Source organism: Carica papaya, chromosome 4 (genome assembly GCF_054855325.1).
Source record: "Carica papaya isolate Zhongbai chromosome 4, ASM5485532v1, whole genome shotgun sequence".
NCBI lineage: Eukaryota > Viridiplantae > Streptophyta > Magnoliopsida > Brassicales > Caricaceae > Carica > Carica papaya.
In genome coordinates, this window is record NC_142312.1 from 3907156 (window position 1) to 3923888 (window position 16733).

At 31.7% G+C, this 16733-nt stretch overlaps 2 protein-coding genes across 4 annotated transcripts; one reads left to right on the forward strand and one right to left on the reverse strand.

Moving 5' to 3' along the window:
* Positions 1-5507: 5507 nt before the first annotated feature.
* On the forward strand, positions 5508-7483 carry LOC110822201 (thaumatin-like protein 1). Its single transcript, XM_022052224.2, has 3 exons — positions 5508-5996; positions 6166-6835; positions 7002-7483. The coding sequence occupies exons 1-3, from the start codon at positions 5930-5932 to the stop codon at positions 7222-7224; spliced, it is 960 nt and encodes a 319-aa protein (XP_021907916.1). The 5' UTR covers positions 5508-5929; the 3' UTR covers positions 7225-7483.
* A 3832-nt stretch (positions 7484-11315) lies between these two features.
* LOC110822202 (S-adenosyl-L-methionine-dependent methyltransferases superfamily protein) lies at positions 11316-16614 on the reverse strand. Of its 3 annotated transcripts, XM_088217437.1 has the most exons (8): positions 16194-16614; positions 15884-16064; positions 15592-15671; positions 13715-13775; positions 13446-13561; positions 12640-12772; positions 12156-12257; positions 11944-12082 (listed from the first exon to the last, which is right to left on the reverse strand). In XM_088217437.1, the coding sequence occupies exons 1-7, from the start codon at positions 16261-16263 to the stop codon at positions 12182-12184; spliced, it is 717 nt and encodes a 238-aa protein (XP_088073563.1). In that variant the 5' UTR covers positions 16264-16614; the 3' UTR covers positions 11944-12082; positions 12156-12181. The 3 variants fall into 3 exon arrangements, with proteins under 3 accessions (XP_021907918.2, XP_088073563.1, XP_088073564.1); XM_022052226.2 differs by lacking the exon at positions 12156-12257 and having other exon boundaries at positions 11316-12082; positions 16194-16609; XM_088217438.1 differs by lacking the exon at positions 11944-12082 and having other exon boundaries at positions 12156-12248; positions 16194-16612.
* Positions 16615-16733: the final 119 nt, after the last annotated feature.

Sequence of the window (16733 nt, forward strand, 5' to 3'; positions counted from 1 at the left end):
TTCAATCTGGGCCATCCGTGCACGATTCAATCTGGGCCGTCCGTGCGCGATTTGGTTTACGTATTTGTGTATGATTGGAAAATTAAGACCAAGGAAAATGGGAAAAAGATTATGTGAATTGATAAATGGATAATGTGAACAGCCTGACTAGATATCTTGAGAGATGGTGGACGGACCGGGTCCGTAGGGAACCCCAACGTGGTCTCTCATATCGGACGGGGTATAGAGACCTTATGTGTTTTGGCACCCATACCGGACGGGGTATGGGGACCGCCCGTTTCACCCTCATACCGGACGGGGTATTGAGGTTCATAGTTTTGGCGCCCATACCGGATGGGGTATGGGGATGGCCCTGGAATCAGATTATTAATGTTAATGGTTCACGTGTAGCGGAGACCCCCTATGGATCCCCATAGATACTAGTGGGCTGGTAAAATAGAGAATTTGTTGTCTGATTATTGATGTGCAAAAGTATAACATGTGTTATGTTACAAAGTGTATATGATTTAATGATGGTGATAATGTTATTGTCTCCATATGATATTTTCACAAATCTCACCAAGGTAAATGGATAGTAAAAATTTTTATCATTAATAAATGAGTTTGTTATAAATTGTACTCCATTGGTCGTTTTTGTTTTCTACTAACCTTTACTTCTGTGGTAATGAGATAGTGTGATGTCTTTTCTGAGATAGTGTAGCTCATTCCTTACTTAACCATTTCAGATCAGGAAGACGTGGTTCCCGAGCCCGTTCAACAGGAAGACAGCGAGTTAGGCGCCTAAAGATTTTATAGTTCTATTTATATTTTTTATTTCGTGTATTTCTTTTAATTAGCTTATTCTTTCATACGTTAAATATGTTTATGGTTATTGTGTAAGAGATGTTGATCAAAATTTTTATTTTGCTTCCGCATTTAGAATTTTTAATACATACATCTTCATTTTAATTTCTGGGGCCGTTACAATATCTGGTTTATCTATTTTGAGGTTTAAATGCATGTGTTACTGTCTTACTTGATCTCTGTTTGATTTTGAGATTTGAGACATGATTGCATTACCTGATGTATATTCATTTATTTATGTGATTATGTTTGATTTGGTAACGGAGACTAAGGAAAAACAGGAAAGGGGTGTGATCAAATAAATAGATAATACGACAGTCTCACTAGATATCCTAGGAGATGGTTGACGTATCGGGTTCATAGGGAACTCTACTGTGAACGTTGTCTCATACCAGACGGGGTATGTAGACTTGGAAATTTGGTGCTCATACCGGATAGGGTATGGTGACGGCCCACTTCACCCTCATACCGGACAGGGTATTGAGGTTTAATGTTTTGACGCTCATACCAGATGAGGTATGAAGACAGCTCTATAATTAAGATTGTTAAGGGAAAAGGGTTCACGTGTAGCGGTGACACCCTTATTAATCCTCATAGATACTTTTGGGCTGGAGAAATGAAAAACGGTTAAGATTTAGTTATTGTTAATGAATATGAATTTATGATATGTTCTATGTTATTTATTGTGCATGAAGTTATGATCAGTATGATGTTATTATCTTCATAGGTTGTTTTCATGAATTCCACAATGGTAAGTGAACTGTAAATGATTTTACGATTGATAAACGAATTTGCTAAATTTAGTGTTCCATTGGTTAGTTTTGATTTTCTATCAACATTTGTTTCTGTGCCGGTGATATAGTGTTATGTCCTTATTTTGGTAGTGTAACTCATTCCTTATTTAAGAATTTCAGATGAAGAGGATCTGGTTCCCGATGCCGATCCGCAAGAAGATTGTGAGTAGATGTTAGATACTTTATATTTTCATTTACTTTTCTCATTTCTCGTGTTTCTTTCAGAGAATTCATTTCGTGATGTTTGTTTAGTACTTTTAAGTTATTGTGTAAGTGGTGTAAACCTTAATATTTTATTTCGCTTCCACTTTTAAATTATTATATATTTCCTTTTGGATTTCCGGAGTCGTTACAAGTTTATAATATTTGATTTAATAAAATCGAATACTTATTTCACTAATATATTAGTAAAGTATATAGTAACTAAATTAGAATAAGTATTAACGAGTTTATTATATTTTTGATACAAATATTTTATAATAATTATATATATATTTTTATTTAGAATAGTTGCCATGAGTTAAAAATACGAATAACTTATTTATTGAAACTTTTTTTTATTATTTAATAAATAATTTTGTACTAATTAAGGTAAATAACACAAGAATTTTATAGGCTTTTGGACAACTCGGGCAGTTATTATTATTTTTTTCTAAATTCTAAAAATATAAAATAATTTTTTAAAAGAGAATTAAAGCAAAAGACGAATATACGGTGTGAATGGAAAGATTGAATTAGATTATTTATCAGAAGTAATGTGATAAATAATTAGATGACGTATATATATAATCTTTTAATAAAAATACAAAATTTAATTAATCTGACAACTTGTTATAAAAAGAAAAAAAAAATTGATGGACAATCCAATGAAAAACAATAGCTAAATAAAGAAAAATGAGGAGTAGATTATGTCCCACTTTCAAAAAAGATGAAATGATAGAATCGATTGATATACAAACAGTGTGGGAAAAGCAAGAGAGACGAAGACCAACGAACTTGTTTAGAAGTTGCACCAAGCTCATCCCATATCTCCTCCATGCATCTCTGCATTTCTTTTCTTTAAAAGATTATAAAGTTATTAACTTTTTTTTTTACCTTTTCGTTCCCCCGCAATATACATTTTTGAAGCTTCTCATGCAAAATGATGTGTGTTGACCAAGCAAATTCATATACATACGTCCATATATTTGTAGCCTACCTACGCAGACAACTATATATATATATATATATATATATGACTGGATTTGACAAGACCAGCAAGAAATTACAGACACACACACACACACACACGCGTATTTATATATGACTGAGTTTGACTATACAGAGATATGGTATACAATTGTGAGTTTAAGTTTGTTTTGCTTAGGAAACTAGTCATTTTTCTCACTTCACCAAAAAATATTGTCTTCATATATAAATGCATGTTATATTGTTTTCTATATAATTAACTACGTATGTATGTGTGCATCCACTCACAGGTGATGTATCTATCTTTTCCTTTCTTGGTTTGTTTATAATCTGGTGATTAAAGTTGCTTTGACCCCTCTCTTTATTTTCTTTCACTTTAGACTTGAAAAGAAGAGCATATCTCTCTCTCTCTCTCTCTCTCTACATATATACACAGTACACCTCTCAATGACTAAAAATTTATGAACTGCCATTTTGATTTCTTTTACTGTTATGGCTGCGCACGTACATATTCTTGTCTTTTAGCAACTGATGAGTTCGTATGAATGCATGCACATACCCCGACACATAATACACTGATCGATGTAATACTGAATATTATAAATATATGTAATATATATATATATATATTGTCATTTCCTTTATTATTGTGTTAAGTTGGTAGAAGTGGCATTGCTTTGCATTGAATTTGAATGTCTTTTAGGGCATTAATCGTCTTAAGCACATAATGGTGGATTAGCTACTTTAATTATATTTCAATGATTAACATGTGTGTTAGCTCTTGATTGGTTGAAAATTTGATTGTAATATTAAGAGTAAAAGAAAATTGTCTTTAGTTAATAAATAAAATATGCTTTATATATTCTTTGATTCTAGGGTAGTCTATCTTATTGCTTTCTTTTAAAGACTTTGTAATTTTAGGGATCGAAGCATCAAGAGAATCATGAAATAAAAAAATTATAAAAAAAAAAACCCACTTTATATATCTTTAGCTTTTATTTTAAAGTAAATTTTATTCTTTTTTGACAAGACTACTTGTATATATATATATGTATATGTGTGTGTGTGTGTGTTTATTCAATTTTATTTTTATAGAAGGGGAAGGAAATGCATGCATGCAAATACAAGTGAGAAAAATGTTTGCAATATTCTCGACAATATATTAATTGGCTACAAACATAGCATTATTTAGAATAAATCTTGCATCAATTGGACCAAAAATACCAAAAAAAAAAGAAGAAAAAAATAAATTATTTCAATTAAATATATATATATTTGAATCTAATGGTAAATTTAACCATGTATAGATCATATATAATTCTATTTTTGTAGAAGTTTATATTTATCGAATGAGTAACCAACATGTGTAATTTTTAAATAAACTAGTAAGTTAGTCCAAAAAATTTAATGCTAATTATAATTTAATTTTTAATATTTTTTATTTTAAATATTTAGTTTTTTAATTTAAATCACGTTTGCATATTTAAAAAAATAATGTTAATTAATTAACTAAATTAATAAAATGATAATAATGATAATAATAATAATTATTACTTTATGAATTTAATTTAATAATCAAATTAATTAAATTAATATTTTTATTAAATTAATTTTTAAATCATTCAAATATGCCCATAATTATTTTTAACAGCTAATATAAAAAGATTTTAATTTGTTGATGACATTGTGAAGTACATGGGATTTGGTTCTTGCTTTCAAGCAAATATTAATCATGTGCCAAAATGGAATTGCCGACTCACCAACCCCACTTCCCGCTTACGGCATCATAGATAACGCCGTCAACTAATCGACCAGGTTTGACTCGGGCGCTGACTAACGGTCGGTTAATTTGGTAAGATTATTTATTATACACGTAAAAATTAATCCAGATTATAATTAATAATTATCTATTTATGTTGATGAATACTCATTTGGACTTCGCTAATTATGATGACCGCATTTTGCTCCGACAGAATACGAGACCGCAGTAACCGTTGGTGGAAACGTGGAGCCCACATTAGTCACGTGTCTCTTATCTACTTTTTTTTTTAAATTAAAAAAATTATGTTGTACTTTTAATATATTGTAATTAATTGAGAATTCATCTGTTATAAAAAAAATAGATTTTTTTTTTTCGCAAAATTTAAACATTATTTATTAAATTAAATCTCTAGTTTTTTTGAATTAAATATTATGTGGTAGTGGTCAAATAAAATATAAAAAATATTAAGTTACAAAATTAGAAGCTGAAAGTTTAATTTTTGTCTAAATATATATTTAATTTTTAAATGTTTTTTTTTTTTTAATCTCTAGGAAAATGATTTTTATAATTAGATTGGAGGAGTACTGTGCCACCACAAGGCGTCAAATTTGTCAGGTAGTTACATTTTTCTTTGTTGTTCCAATGAAAGATGATGGACGGTTGTTGACAATGTAGAGGTCTGGCGAATAGTTGGGCTCCACGTAATCGCTTAAAAAAAAGACTCCAGCTAACAATTCCACAGAAAATCAGAAATTTATTTTATTTTCTTTAAGCTTTAATCTTTTTTTTTATTAATTAATTAATTAATTTAAAAGTAATTTTCCCAAACAGCCAAAAGAACTTAACACGAACCGACGTTAAAGGTTGTCGTTTTAATGCCAAAGGTAATAATAATTGTTTATAAATAGACATGGGGAGTTGAATGATTAAAGATTCTCCAGTACCGCTCAGGCTTTGCTGCCCAATCCTTCTTTCTCCACTCTTTTTTGTTAAGGAAGAAGAGGAAGAATATGGAGATTATCAAAATTTAAGCAGGGAAATTTGTGGAATTTTCTCAGTGGTGATTAATCCTCATCACCATCTTCTTCTTCATTCTTCCTCTCTGTCTGGTCTCTGCCATAGCAGCAACTGAAAAACCTGTGCCTTCTCTACTATTCTTTTTCTTCTTATTCTTTATTTGGTTACACCCAGAAACTTACCACCATTACCAATTCTAGTTATTTCATTCATTAGTCTGAAATAAATTTCTAACTTGAAGTTGGTAAAGATTTATTAGTAAGTTTATTGAAGTTGAAAGGTCAATTTTTTTGCCAAATAAGAGAAACTAAACAGAGGAATTCTCATGGCTCTGTTATCTTCCTTCCCCCATTCTTGTGCTCTGAGCTTCACTCTCCTCTTCGTCTTCCAAGGTGAAGAATGCTTACAGTAGCTCTGTGTTTGTGTGTGTGCTTTTTTTTTTCAATTTCCTTATCTGGGTCTCTCTCATTTTTTGCAATATCTTCCGAAATTCACCTAACTCTGTTTTTCTTTTTTTCCTTTTTCTGTTTATTTATTTGTTTGTTTGTTTTTTGGTTGCAGGCGTTAATGGTGCTACATTCACATTCGTGAACAGATGTGACTTTACGGTATGGCCGGGGATTTTATCCAGTGCTGGTAGCCCGAAGCTAGATAGCACAGGCTTTCAGCTTGCCAAGGGCAGCTCTCGGTCCTTTCAAGCTCCAACGGGCTGGTCAGGTCGCTTCTGGGGCCGAACTAACTGTAACTTCGATAGCTCCGGCCACGGCTCATGCGCCACTGGAGATTGCGGCTCCGGCCAGATGGAGTGCAACGGAGCCGGCGCTACCCCGCCCGCCACTCTTGCCGAGTTCACCCTCGGCTCCGGATCACAAGACTTCTACGATGTCAGCCTTGTCGACGGCTACAATCTGCCCATGATAGTCGAAGGTAGCGGTGGTTCGGGCACCTGCGGGACCACTGGATGCGTCAGTGACCTCAACAGGAAATGCCCGTCTGAGCTCCGGGGAGAGGGCGGTGCCGTTTGCAGGAGCGCCTGCGAGGCTTTTGGAAAGCCGGAATACTGTTGCAGCGGCGAGTTTAACTCTCCGGCAACTTGTAAGCCGTCTATGTACTCGCAGGTTTTCAAGTCGGCATGTCCAAAATCATACAGCTATGCCTATGATGACGAAACAAGCACTTTTACATGTACTGGTGCTGATTACACCATCACATTTTGCCCCAATTCTCCCAGGTAAAATTCCATTTCTTTGATCAATTTTCTCATCTGGGTCCTTCTTAAATTTGCCTAATTTCTCTGGGTCCCTGAATTTTTTTGGCGTAAATCAACAATTTCGTCTCTTTGATTCTACAAAAAAAAAAAGGGGGAAAAAGACTGATATTATTCTGTTTCTGTACAGTTTAAAGTCTTCAAGAGATTCCTTTCCCAACACTGATGAGTCAGGTTCAGGTTCAGGGTCAGAATCCGAGTCGGATTCGGAGCCGGTAGAGGCTGCTTCATTTGCAAGTTCATGGTTAGCCAACTTGGCCATTGGAGATTCAACAAGAAGCTCCCCAAGTTATCTTCTCCAACATGCTTTAGTCTTAGCCATTTCCGCCATTATCTTCATTTTGAACTTGTAGTCCAGTTTACAGCCACCATTAAAATTGATATATCCAAGACTGAGAAAAACAAAAACAGAGCATCTAACTGCGAGAGCCAGAAACTCTTGGGTGGCCGATACAGTGAAGGAATTAAAATTAATCAAACCCAGATTGTAGAACACCCACTTTCCAGATTCTACATATTTGATGTTACTGTATACGGATCATGAACTCTGTATGTTTAAAGGCTAAAGCATGCCGGTGCAGGATTAAACACATTTGGCTTCTTCTTATACAATTTTCAGTGGTTATTCCTCTAGTAATAGTGTGTGTGTGTGTGTATATATATATTATATACACATGCACACTCTCACACGAATATATGTGTATGTCTGTAGGCGTGTGTATATATCTACATACAAAAAGTAGAGGGCTTCGTGAAACTTGAGGCCATGGTTTTTCGAGGAAGCATTAAAAATAAATGGGAGGAAAGTGAATGCTTTTGACGTGAATCCGAGTTGAGGTTATTGTATTTGCAATTTAAAAGAAATTTAAAATAAGAAAACAAGTAATTGACAAATTTACGGAGTGTAAAAAAAAAAACCAAAGTTAAAAGTAAAAAATGGTGAATGGTAGGTGGAAGGCTAGTTTGGCAAGGGTGACTTCGATCGGTCGGGGTAAAAATTAGAGATGACAATTCCCTCTTTGCTTTTCTGAAGAATAAAATTCTGTTTGGAAGGAGAGAAAATGATGGGAAAGTGGACCATTTTCTACTAGCGTGATACAGAAGAAAATATTTTCAACCAATCGAGAATGTATTCGTCTTTGTGTTTTACGTCTGTTTGGCGGTTTAGAAAATAGTTGCATGCAGATTTTTTTCGGGGCGGACAAGATATTTTCAGGTGAAAAGATATGTGGAGTTGGATATTTACTTCAATAAAAAATCATTTGCAATATTTACCATAAAAATATAAATAAATTATTAAATTAGACTCTGAAATTTTACTCTTACTATAATTAAATTCATAACATATTTTTCACTATTATAATTTAATTTTTAATATATATATATATTTACATTTTTAACAAAAAATTAACTTTGATTAATTAATTAAATTAATAATACTAAAAAAATAATAAGAGCATTAGTATTAATTTGTTAATCTATTAGTTTAATTAATTATTTAAAGTTATTATCTTAAGATATTTTTTAAAATATATAAATATAATGTAACTATTTCAATTTATTTTGTTAAAAAATAAAAAAATTAAGCATTTTAAATAGATAAATAAATCATTTTTTTTATAAAAAAAAAACAGTATTAAAAATTAAATATTCAATAATTTACTCTAGAAAACAAATATCAAATTCATCTATGATTTTTTAAATTTTTTTAAGAGAATATTAATGTATGGTTATTATTATTTTTATTTTTAGAATTCTTTGTCTATATATATATATATATATATAAATCAACAAAAACCACTAACAATTAACTATAATATTAATTTGCATTTAAAAATTAAAATTATGTCTTCATTAACAATTTTCCTAAAAAATCAGAAAAACCCAAATTTCTGTCAATTGTTTAAAAAAGAAATGAAGTTAATACATACATACAAATTAAGATGCATTAATAATTTAGTTTATTGAGAAAAACGTAATTAAGAAGAAGATAATTATCAAGATAGAGATTAGAGAAATGATACTCGTGGGCTATTTAGTTATCATATATGTATATATATATATATATATTATATATGCCAAAGGGATCTCAGCCAATCAAGTCAAATCAAATGAACTAATCTTTTGACGAAATTTGCTTATAAAAAAGTCCAAAATGATATGATTATATGTCTTTTCTTTTCTTTTTTTTTTTTTTATAAAAAAATTAGATTAAATTTATAAACTGTTATAATTATTTTAATTAAGAAAATTTAATCCTTGTTTTTTATCTAAATATATAATAAATTTACTGAGATTAAGACTAATTTACTTTCATGTTTTTCTAATAAATAATTTGCACTTCTCATAATACATTCAAACTGAAGCATGAGAGTATAATATACACTACAGCCAAGCACCTAGTATATACGTACATGTACTTTATTCTTGTGTTTTATTTAATTAATTTTGTTTATTCTTAATTTTATATTAATAATTTTTAACATCATGCACATTTTATATAAACTAATAATAATAATAAATGCAGGAATTAATTAACCCTTATAAATTTTATTATTAACAACATTTGATAATAAAGACAAGATTAATATTTTATAGAAATTATATTATTTAATTACCAACAACACTGCATTTTAATAATTAAAATTATTATAACTTTATAAATATCAATAAAGATACAATTATTATTTTATGAGTATATTATGAATCAACAATCGTTTACGTATAAATTTGATTAAGTAGAATTGATCGAATTTTTTTTTTAAATTATAAAAAATAAACTATAAAATAATAGCTTAAAATTTTTAGCAAAGGTAAGAAATTTGGGATGTGAGTTCAGAACAAACAGTAGCTTGTACTACTGTTATATGTATTTAAATATTATTTTTTTAATTTTTATTTTCATACGAATAGAGAGAGAAAATTATGAATATAATAAAAATAAAATTATATTTTTTAAAATATATATATTTTTAAATAGTTGGTATATTCATTTATTTATAAAAATTATAAATTCAAATCTAATTGGATTTTTATATTGGTTTATTATATTATATTATAATTGATGTTTATGTATCAACTGATTAATAGATGAATAAATATTTTTTGAAAAAAAAAAAAGTCAATCACCCAAGTCGTTTCATTCTCTTTTAAATTTGGGGAAGAAGATGTTTTTGAAATGTGAATGGATAAAAACGAATCCTCCTTTATTTTCATTTATAAAAGAGAAGCCGATTTTCGTTTTCAAAATTATCACTTAACAATTTCATGATTTCTCTTCCCAAACAGAAAATGTTGTGGTCAATTTTACATGCATATAAAAAGCATGAATTATGAGTGAAGGAGAAAAAGAATATGATGAGTTGGGTGGTGTGTGACAATCGAAATGTACATAACATGTGAAAGGTTGGATTGAGATGTCTAAGAAAATGTTATGCTGCACATCACTGTTTATTAGAGAATGAAACAAAGCCAAATAAGCCAACAAAGGAAAACTTCCAAATTGCCGACCCTATCAGATTCTATTTCTAATCACATTACTTTTTTAAAAAATTTTTTTTTTATTTTGGGTTATTTGATATTTTTTTTTTTAAAAAAAATTACTGGTGATTTTTTTTTTTTAATAATATGATTTTAAAAAATAATTATTATCAAGGTAATGCATAATGAAAATTGATTCTTCACCAACTTGTGTGGGGGCTAGCCACTTTCTTCTTTGAAGATAAGAGATGATTGCTGTTCATTTTCAGTGCTTTTTTTTTTTTTTGGGGGGGGTACTGATGAAAAGAGAGATGTGAATGGAGTATACTTACAGAAGAAATATAGAAATGAAATGTATTGCTGTTATATATGATGTGAAGGGTAAATCGAAAGAGAATTTTGACTAATCTTGGCAAAAATTGTGTATCTAATAATAATAATAGCATTCTGATAAAGACATATAATTCGATTTAAATCTATAACTTTTCGTGTAAGTAGAAAATTATCAAACTGTTACGAATAAAGAACTATCAATTTTTTAAAGACTCAAAATTACGTCTTTACTCGGTTAAACCATAACCAAATCAAATCTATTTCAAGAAAAGTCTGCATAATCTTGAAGAGGCCTGCGAAGATCTTGTGGAACCAAATTGCTGCGAGAATGCAGTTTGGTTTCTGTCGGATAAGAATTCAAGCGGAAGCCATTGTCAGTTCCTTGAAGTTGAAGTTGCAGACAGCACACGTTCGTAACCAGGAGATAAAAAATGAAAAGCACATAGCAGATTTTCTACTGACAAAATTAAAATGCTAGTTTAGTCTATCCACGGAGAATCAGATAGCTTTTGACGTTGTTCTGCATCATCCTTTAGGTCTAGAGTCTTTGTTTACTGATGAGTGATGTCTAAAAGCTTTGATGCTGTAAGGAAGATAAGGAATCTTCTTAAAAAAGTTGCAGTGCACTCACTTATATTAACTCCAAAAGGAAATCAAGAATAAATTTAGATCAATCAGAGAAAGCAACCACTGATCGGCAGGACCTACATTACGTATTGGTACTGCCAACAGAGAGAAGCTTTACAAGAGTATCGAGGGCATTTCTGTACATGAGAATTTCTATGTTATGGAACTAAGGCTAGTCAATCGTTCCTGCCAGCCATTTATATTGGCTGCTCGATAATCAAATCTTATAGATAGTATCAAGTCATCATAATTTGTATATCTCTTTACCCTTAAATTCATTAAATGCACATTTCAAATTACATTTTTAATGAATTTACTAGTAAACATGATGCAAGCTATGATAGTTTTGTTGAGATATGAAGTTGCTCCAGATTTTCATTCAATCTCAAGTTTCCTCCCAAGGTGAATAGTAAACAAAAGATCTCCCAGGTGTGAAATCTGTATACTTCAGTTACTTGCAGATGATTAAAGAGATAAGAGCCACCAAAGGGTCACCGCGTAATTCTGATTAATAAAGGGTAACAGTGATCCTTCTCATAGCTGGGCCAGGAGTCATCACCGTTCATGAAACCCTCATGACGCCTCCAAATTTCCACGTCATAGAGCTCTGTTATACTGACCCGCAACCCATTTTCTTTAGCTTCTACAAGAAACTTGTCTAATGAGTCACCTCTTTTGGGGCTGAAAAATATGGCTTCAGAGGGTCCCGCATCTTTCAGCAAGATTTTGATGATTCTAGCAAGGCTTTTGTGAAATTCCTTGAAAAATATGCTGTGGATATGACCCGCCAATTTCAGCAAAACAAACCAAAAAGAAAAAATTATCATAACAGTAAGAAAATCACATCATCATGTGCCTGCATGTGAACATTCATGCTTTAAGGAAACGGCGCAAGTGCCCTCTGTCAACCAATGAAGAGACATAGATACCTAGACATCTTCCGCCACTAAAAACTTTGGGTTAAAGATGATTTTTGATCACCCAAACATCTAATTAATTCGGTTGCAAAAATGTTGAATGCAAAAGAAACAAGGTTCAGCAAAAGATAAATATGGGGATGTGAATAGCTGCTTACATGCAATGATTAGATCTGTTAAGATTAGCACTTACACGTAATGATTGTTTAAGTGCCATATAAACCATAACCTTTCTTTATGCAATAATAGAAGTATCCCATTGACAATAATGAAGCACTTGCAGCATATTCCATGGTAAGAAATACTGCTTCATAGTGCTCAGTGACCCTCTTTCTTTTCATATCTTAGCAGAAAGTACAAGCATGATAGATGTCAGTTCTAAGATGGACATGAAGAAAGAATAGGAATTACCAGTCACTTGCCACAATGACATCAAAACTGTTAGAGATATTTGAAATTTCTTCCTGATTCCAGTGCAATGTCATTGCCATCACTCTTGTGGCACCAAAGGCCCCAGAATTGACATTTATATTATGCTGAATATCTGAATGTTAAGAACCTCCAATATGAATCCGCACAAAATACCAGAAAGAAATGAAAGGGCGATTCCAGGTAAGGAAATCCCATAACAATCATGAGTGTCTACATACCCCAGCAAAAGCAACCAAGAATCATGATATAAAATAATGATGAAAATTAAGGATGTATTCCGTCAGCATAATTAAGCAACATAAAAATAATTCCTGCATCCATCAAAACAATTGGGTGAAGTTACTTAATTCAAGGCAATCATAGAGTGGCTACTGTATGAGGCTAAACTAATCAACTCAGAATCATGACAAGGAAGACCTAATATTGAGGGAAGCTCTCATCATCATAATTCTGTGATGTCAGAAATAAGTTCTGCATCCATCAGAACTTAAATGAAAACTGAAATTTGCTTCAATATTACTCTTCCACACAAATCATACCTTCCACGTCTTAGGCCTGGTCATTACCTGTTAACAAGACTCTGCAGTCTACTATGAAGTAGCACAGTTTTTCATTTGAAAAAACTTCACTTTGCTAGATAATCAATCAACAAACATGGAAGTCACAAAGAAAGTGTTTGACTAATCAATATTTAATTATGACAAATTCTATGTTATGCCATATGTAAGACAAAAATAATTTATTTTCTTTACATATTAATTTTCTTGACAAACCCAAAAGGATACAATCAACTACTTGAGGATTTCCATCTGAGATTGTAACTTGTAATGCCTCAGTGGCAGCAGCAATAACTATTCCAGCTAATCCATATCCTGATCCAAGCTCAATTATTCGTTTAGACCTGGAACATTAAAGAAAGGACACTTTAATTTAAACATAAAAAGTGCTAGTGCAATTAATGAAACTGAACTGCAAAACGACATCCCTAGTCAGTTACAAGCGAACAACTTCTTGACAAGAGCAAACTGAAACAAGATAACACTACCTCACTGACCTGAATAATTCTGCATGTGACATGCAAAAGTAAGCAAGGACACCTTCTGAAGGCCACTGACCTGCACAATAAGAACATTTTTAATTTTATTTACCACCAAGCATTATCAATAACAAAGTAACCAATTACCAGTTAGCATCATCTAATTTTCATGCATATGACACCTGAGAGTAACTCGTGAAGCTGATTCAATACAAATCTAAACACTTAGTAATGCGAGCAAATACCACCTAACCTCTAGGCCACAATCTTAATGATTTGATATGCATCTTTGAGTGTGGAAAGGTCATGCAGATGTACGGAGCAATATTATAGATAAAAACACCCTACATTTTCTTTTAAATCAAACCAATTAAATTAGAGGTGGGTTCAGGGTTCCTCCCACCACCTTGAAATATCCTAAGGAAGATGAAGATCTTCATGGAACAAAGAACAAGAGTTCCAGCTTTACAGGTGCTATAGGTTGCTTATTTTTTCTTCTAATTTCATTACAATTATAAAGAAAGGGACTCTTAGTTAAACCATAAAATTTCCCAACTAGTCAGCAAACAACTTATTTCTGTCTTGTATTCATATGATGAATCAGAGACAAAATCCACTTGCTTTTTGAAACAATGAAAGGGAGTCTAAATCCCTTTTAATGAAAACAAAACAAAGACTTGCAGCTCATAAAAACTATAAAACACAAGAAAATGGGCCTTTCTCTCATTCAGATCCTGCTTTTTAGGCTATTTGATGCAGGACAAGAATATATTACTTTCGAACAAATTTTCAATTAAAGAAGCTGTTTTTCGTAATAAATATTATTATTGTTTTGTATTTTTAAGTTACTTAGTTTATTTAGGTTTATTTACCATTATAACATTTTAGTTTCCTATTTAAGAAAAGTAAGTATTACAGGAATTAGAATCTTTTAGATTTTCTCTTTTATAATTTTTCTTATTAATCGTATTTAAGAAGAGGATAGGTGATGATGAATTAAGAATTATTTTGACTGAGTTTTATCCCTATTATCTTTTTATTGTATTTGTTTCTACTGGTTGTCATTTTATCTAATATATCTCATTTGTTCTACCTTTCCCTATATTTGTTTACCTTGATCCCTAGTTTCTTTTTTACCTATCTATCTTCTTTTCTTTCTCACCAAGTTATTTTAATCGTTGTTCATCCTGCATCAATTGGTATGAAAGTCCAGTTTTTATCCATACTTGAAGTTTTTAATTAAAAATTATAATCTTTTGTATTCTTTTGTAATTTTTTTATATTACTTGTAATCAGTATCTACATGTAGGCTAGTAGCTACAAACAAAAAGAATAAACGATGATGAATTAAGAATTTGTTTGAGTTTTTTTCCCTACTATGTCTTTTTGTGTTTTTTTCTTGAGTTCTTATTTTTTTTAATCTATCTTGTTCATCTTACTTCTCCTTATATTCCTTCGCCTTGATCCTTAATTTTCTCTAGACTATCTATATTCTTTTGTTTTTCACTCAAATTTCCTCTGTTTCTAAATTATCCGAATGACAAATTAGTTTAAGCGCTATTCATTTTGCATCACTATGTTTGAAACAAATGATTTATTTTGTGAAATTTGTTTAGAAATTTACACCTAATTTAACTATGCTACAATGAAAATTCCGTTAAAAATGATAAATCTTGAGTTGAATTCCAAATAAAGTTGCAATTTACTCTGAATTTTATTGATATCTAGAATAAACTGTTCGAATTTCAATGGAAATTCTACATGAAGTTATTCTTTATCCATTCACAATAAAATTTTCTCTCTTTCCTTACTAATGTAGGAGTCAATTTCTAAATTAAATTTGCAAAATTCTTGATTTGTTCAACATAGCCAGTGTGAATGAGAAGATCACTTACAGACAAGTCCAGTGTTGTCAATATTGTATTGATTACAGGCCTCGAAATCCCTGAGCTCCGCACAATTATCAACTCTTTGCCTGCAAAACAAAAGTTTCCATATTTAGCAACCGATCATCAGTTCCCAAATCGTGCCATGCTAATTGTTTCTTAAAGAAGAGCTGTAAATAACATCTCTATGGAATCACAAAATGCACTTAAGAAGAGCAATGCTACAGGTCAGTTTCTAGTGTTGAGCACATGTTCGACGAAATGCGCCACGGAATTCGAAGGACAAATAACTCGAGCTCACGTCAGGTAAAGCTTGGGGGATCCATCAGTGGGTAAAGTGTAACAAAAACAGGCTTCTTTAGAACTCTCCAATCTCGAAGAAAACGAAGAAGGAACGGTGTCCACAAGCTGACATGGAATCAAGTTGAATCCTTGAGCTGTCTTCCTCGAAATGCGCTTAATTCCTGTTTGAGACTGCTCATCTGTGAAAAGAAAGAGATTCATGAACTTTTAACATGGATCAAGATCACTGATTGTGTATGCATGATTAAGTGATGGAGTAACGGAAAACGAAAAAACTGTCACGTTTTCTTTAGCAGGAAAGAAGTTACCAGATTTACGAAGAAGAGCTTGGCGAAGGATCTTCCATCTGAGGGAGGATGGTTTTGGGGGGGCTTCCATTGTTTATTCTTTCTGCTTTTGCTCGCGGCGAGCTGCTTTCTCGTCGTGTATTGCTTCTCCGAAAATGGTGGCGAAAACAAGGAATGGAAAAAACGAGGAGGCACGTACAGCGAGACGGTTCATACTACTGGTCGGACCTACACTGATTTTGCCATCTTCAGAATTGTCTAGAGCCATCAAAAGCTCCTAGGCCCAAATTGTACGGTTCAAGTTCAGCTCAGCTTGGACAACATAGTCCATGAGCCGGGTTTGGCAGCCTCGTCATGTGGGTTATGCTCGGCCGAACAAAATCAAACCAGTAATGAGAGGGCTGGAGATGAAGGTGGGTCTGGAACGAGTTTTACCAAATTCGAACATGATCCATCTTTTATGGGAAATAAATTTGAATTTGTCTCCACATAGTTAGTTTATTTATTATCATAATTATATTATACTTATATTATTAAAAAAATTAAAAATATATTTATTTG

What these genes read in the sequence shown, in the direction of transcription:
- LOC110822202 (XM_022052226.2), bottom strand. Translation starts at nt 16,263, where the DNA reads ATGGAAGCCCCCCCAAAACCATCCTCCCTCAGATGGAAGATCCTTCGC. An exon ending in TCCCCCAAGCTTTACCTGAC is followed by an intron (nt 15,672 to 15,883) that starts GTGAGCTCGAGT and finishes TTTGTTTTGCAG; the next exon opens with GCAAAGAGTTGATAATTGTG. An exon ending in TGACAACACTGGACTTGTCT is followed by an intron (nt 13,776 to 15,591) that starts GTAAGTGATCTT and finishes CTTATTGTGCAG; the next exon opens with GTCAGTGGCCTTCAGAAGGT.
- LOC110822201 (XM_022052224.2), top strand. Translation starts at nt 5,930, where the DNA reads ATGGCTCTGTTATCTTCCTTCCCCCATTCTTGTGCTCTGAGCTTCACT. An exon ending in TCTCCTCTTCGTCTTCCAAG is followed by an intron (nt 5,997 to 6,165) that starts GTGAAGAATGCT and finishes TTTTGGTTGCAG; the next exon opens with GCGTTAATGGTGCTACATTC. An exon ending in TTTTGCCCCAATTCTCCCAG is followed by an intron (nt 6,836 to 7,001) that starts GTAAAATTCCAT and finishes GTTTCTGTACAG; the next exon opens with TTTAAAGTCTTCAAGAGATT.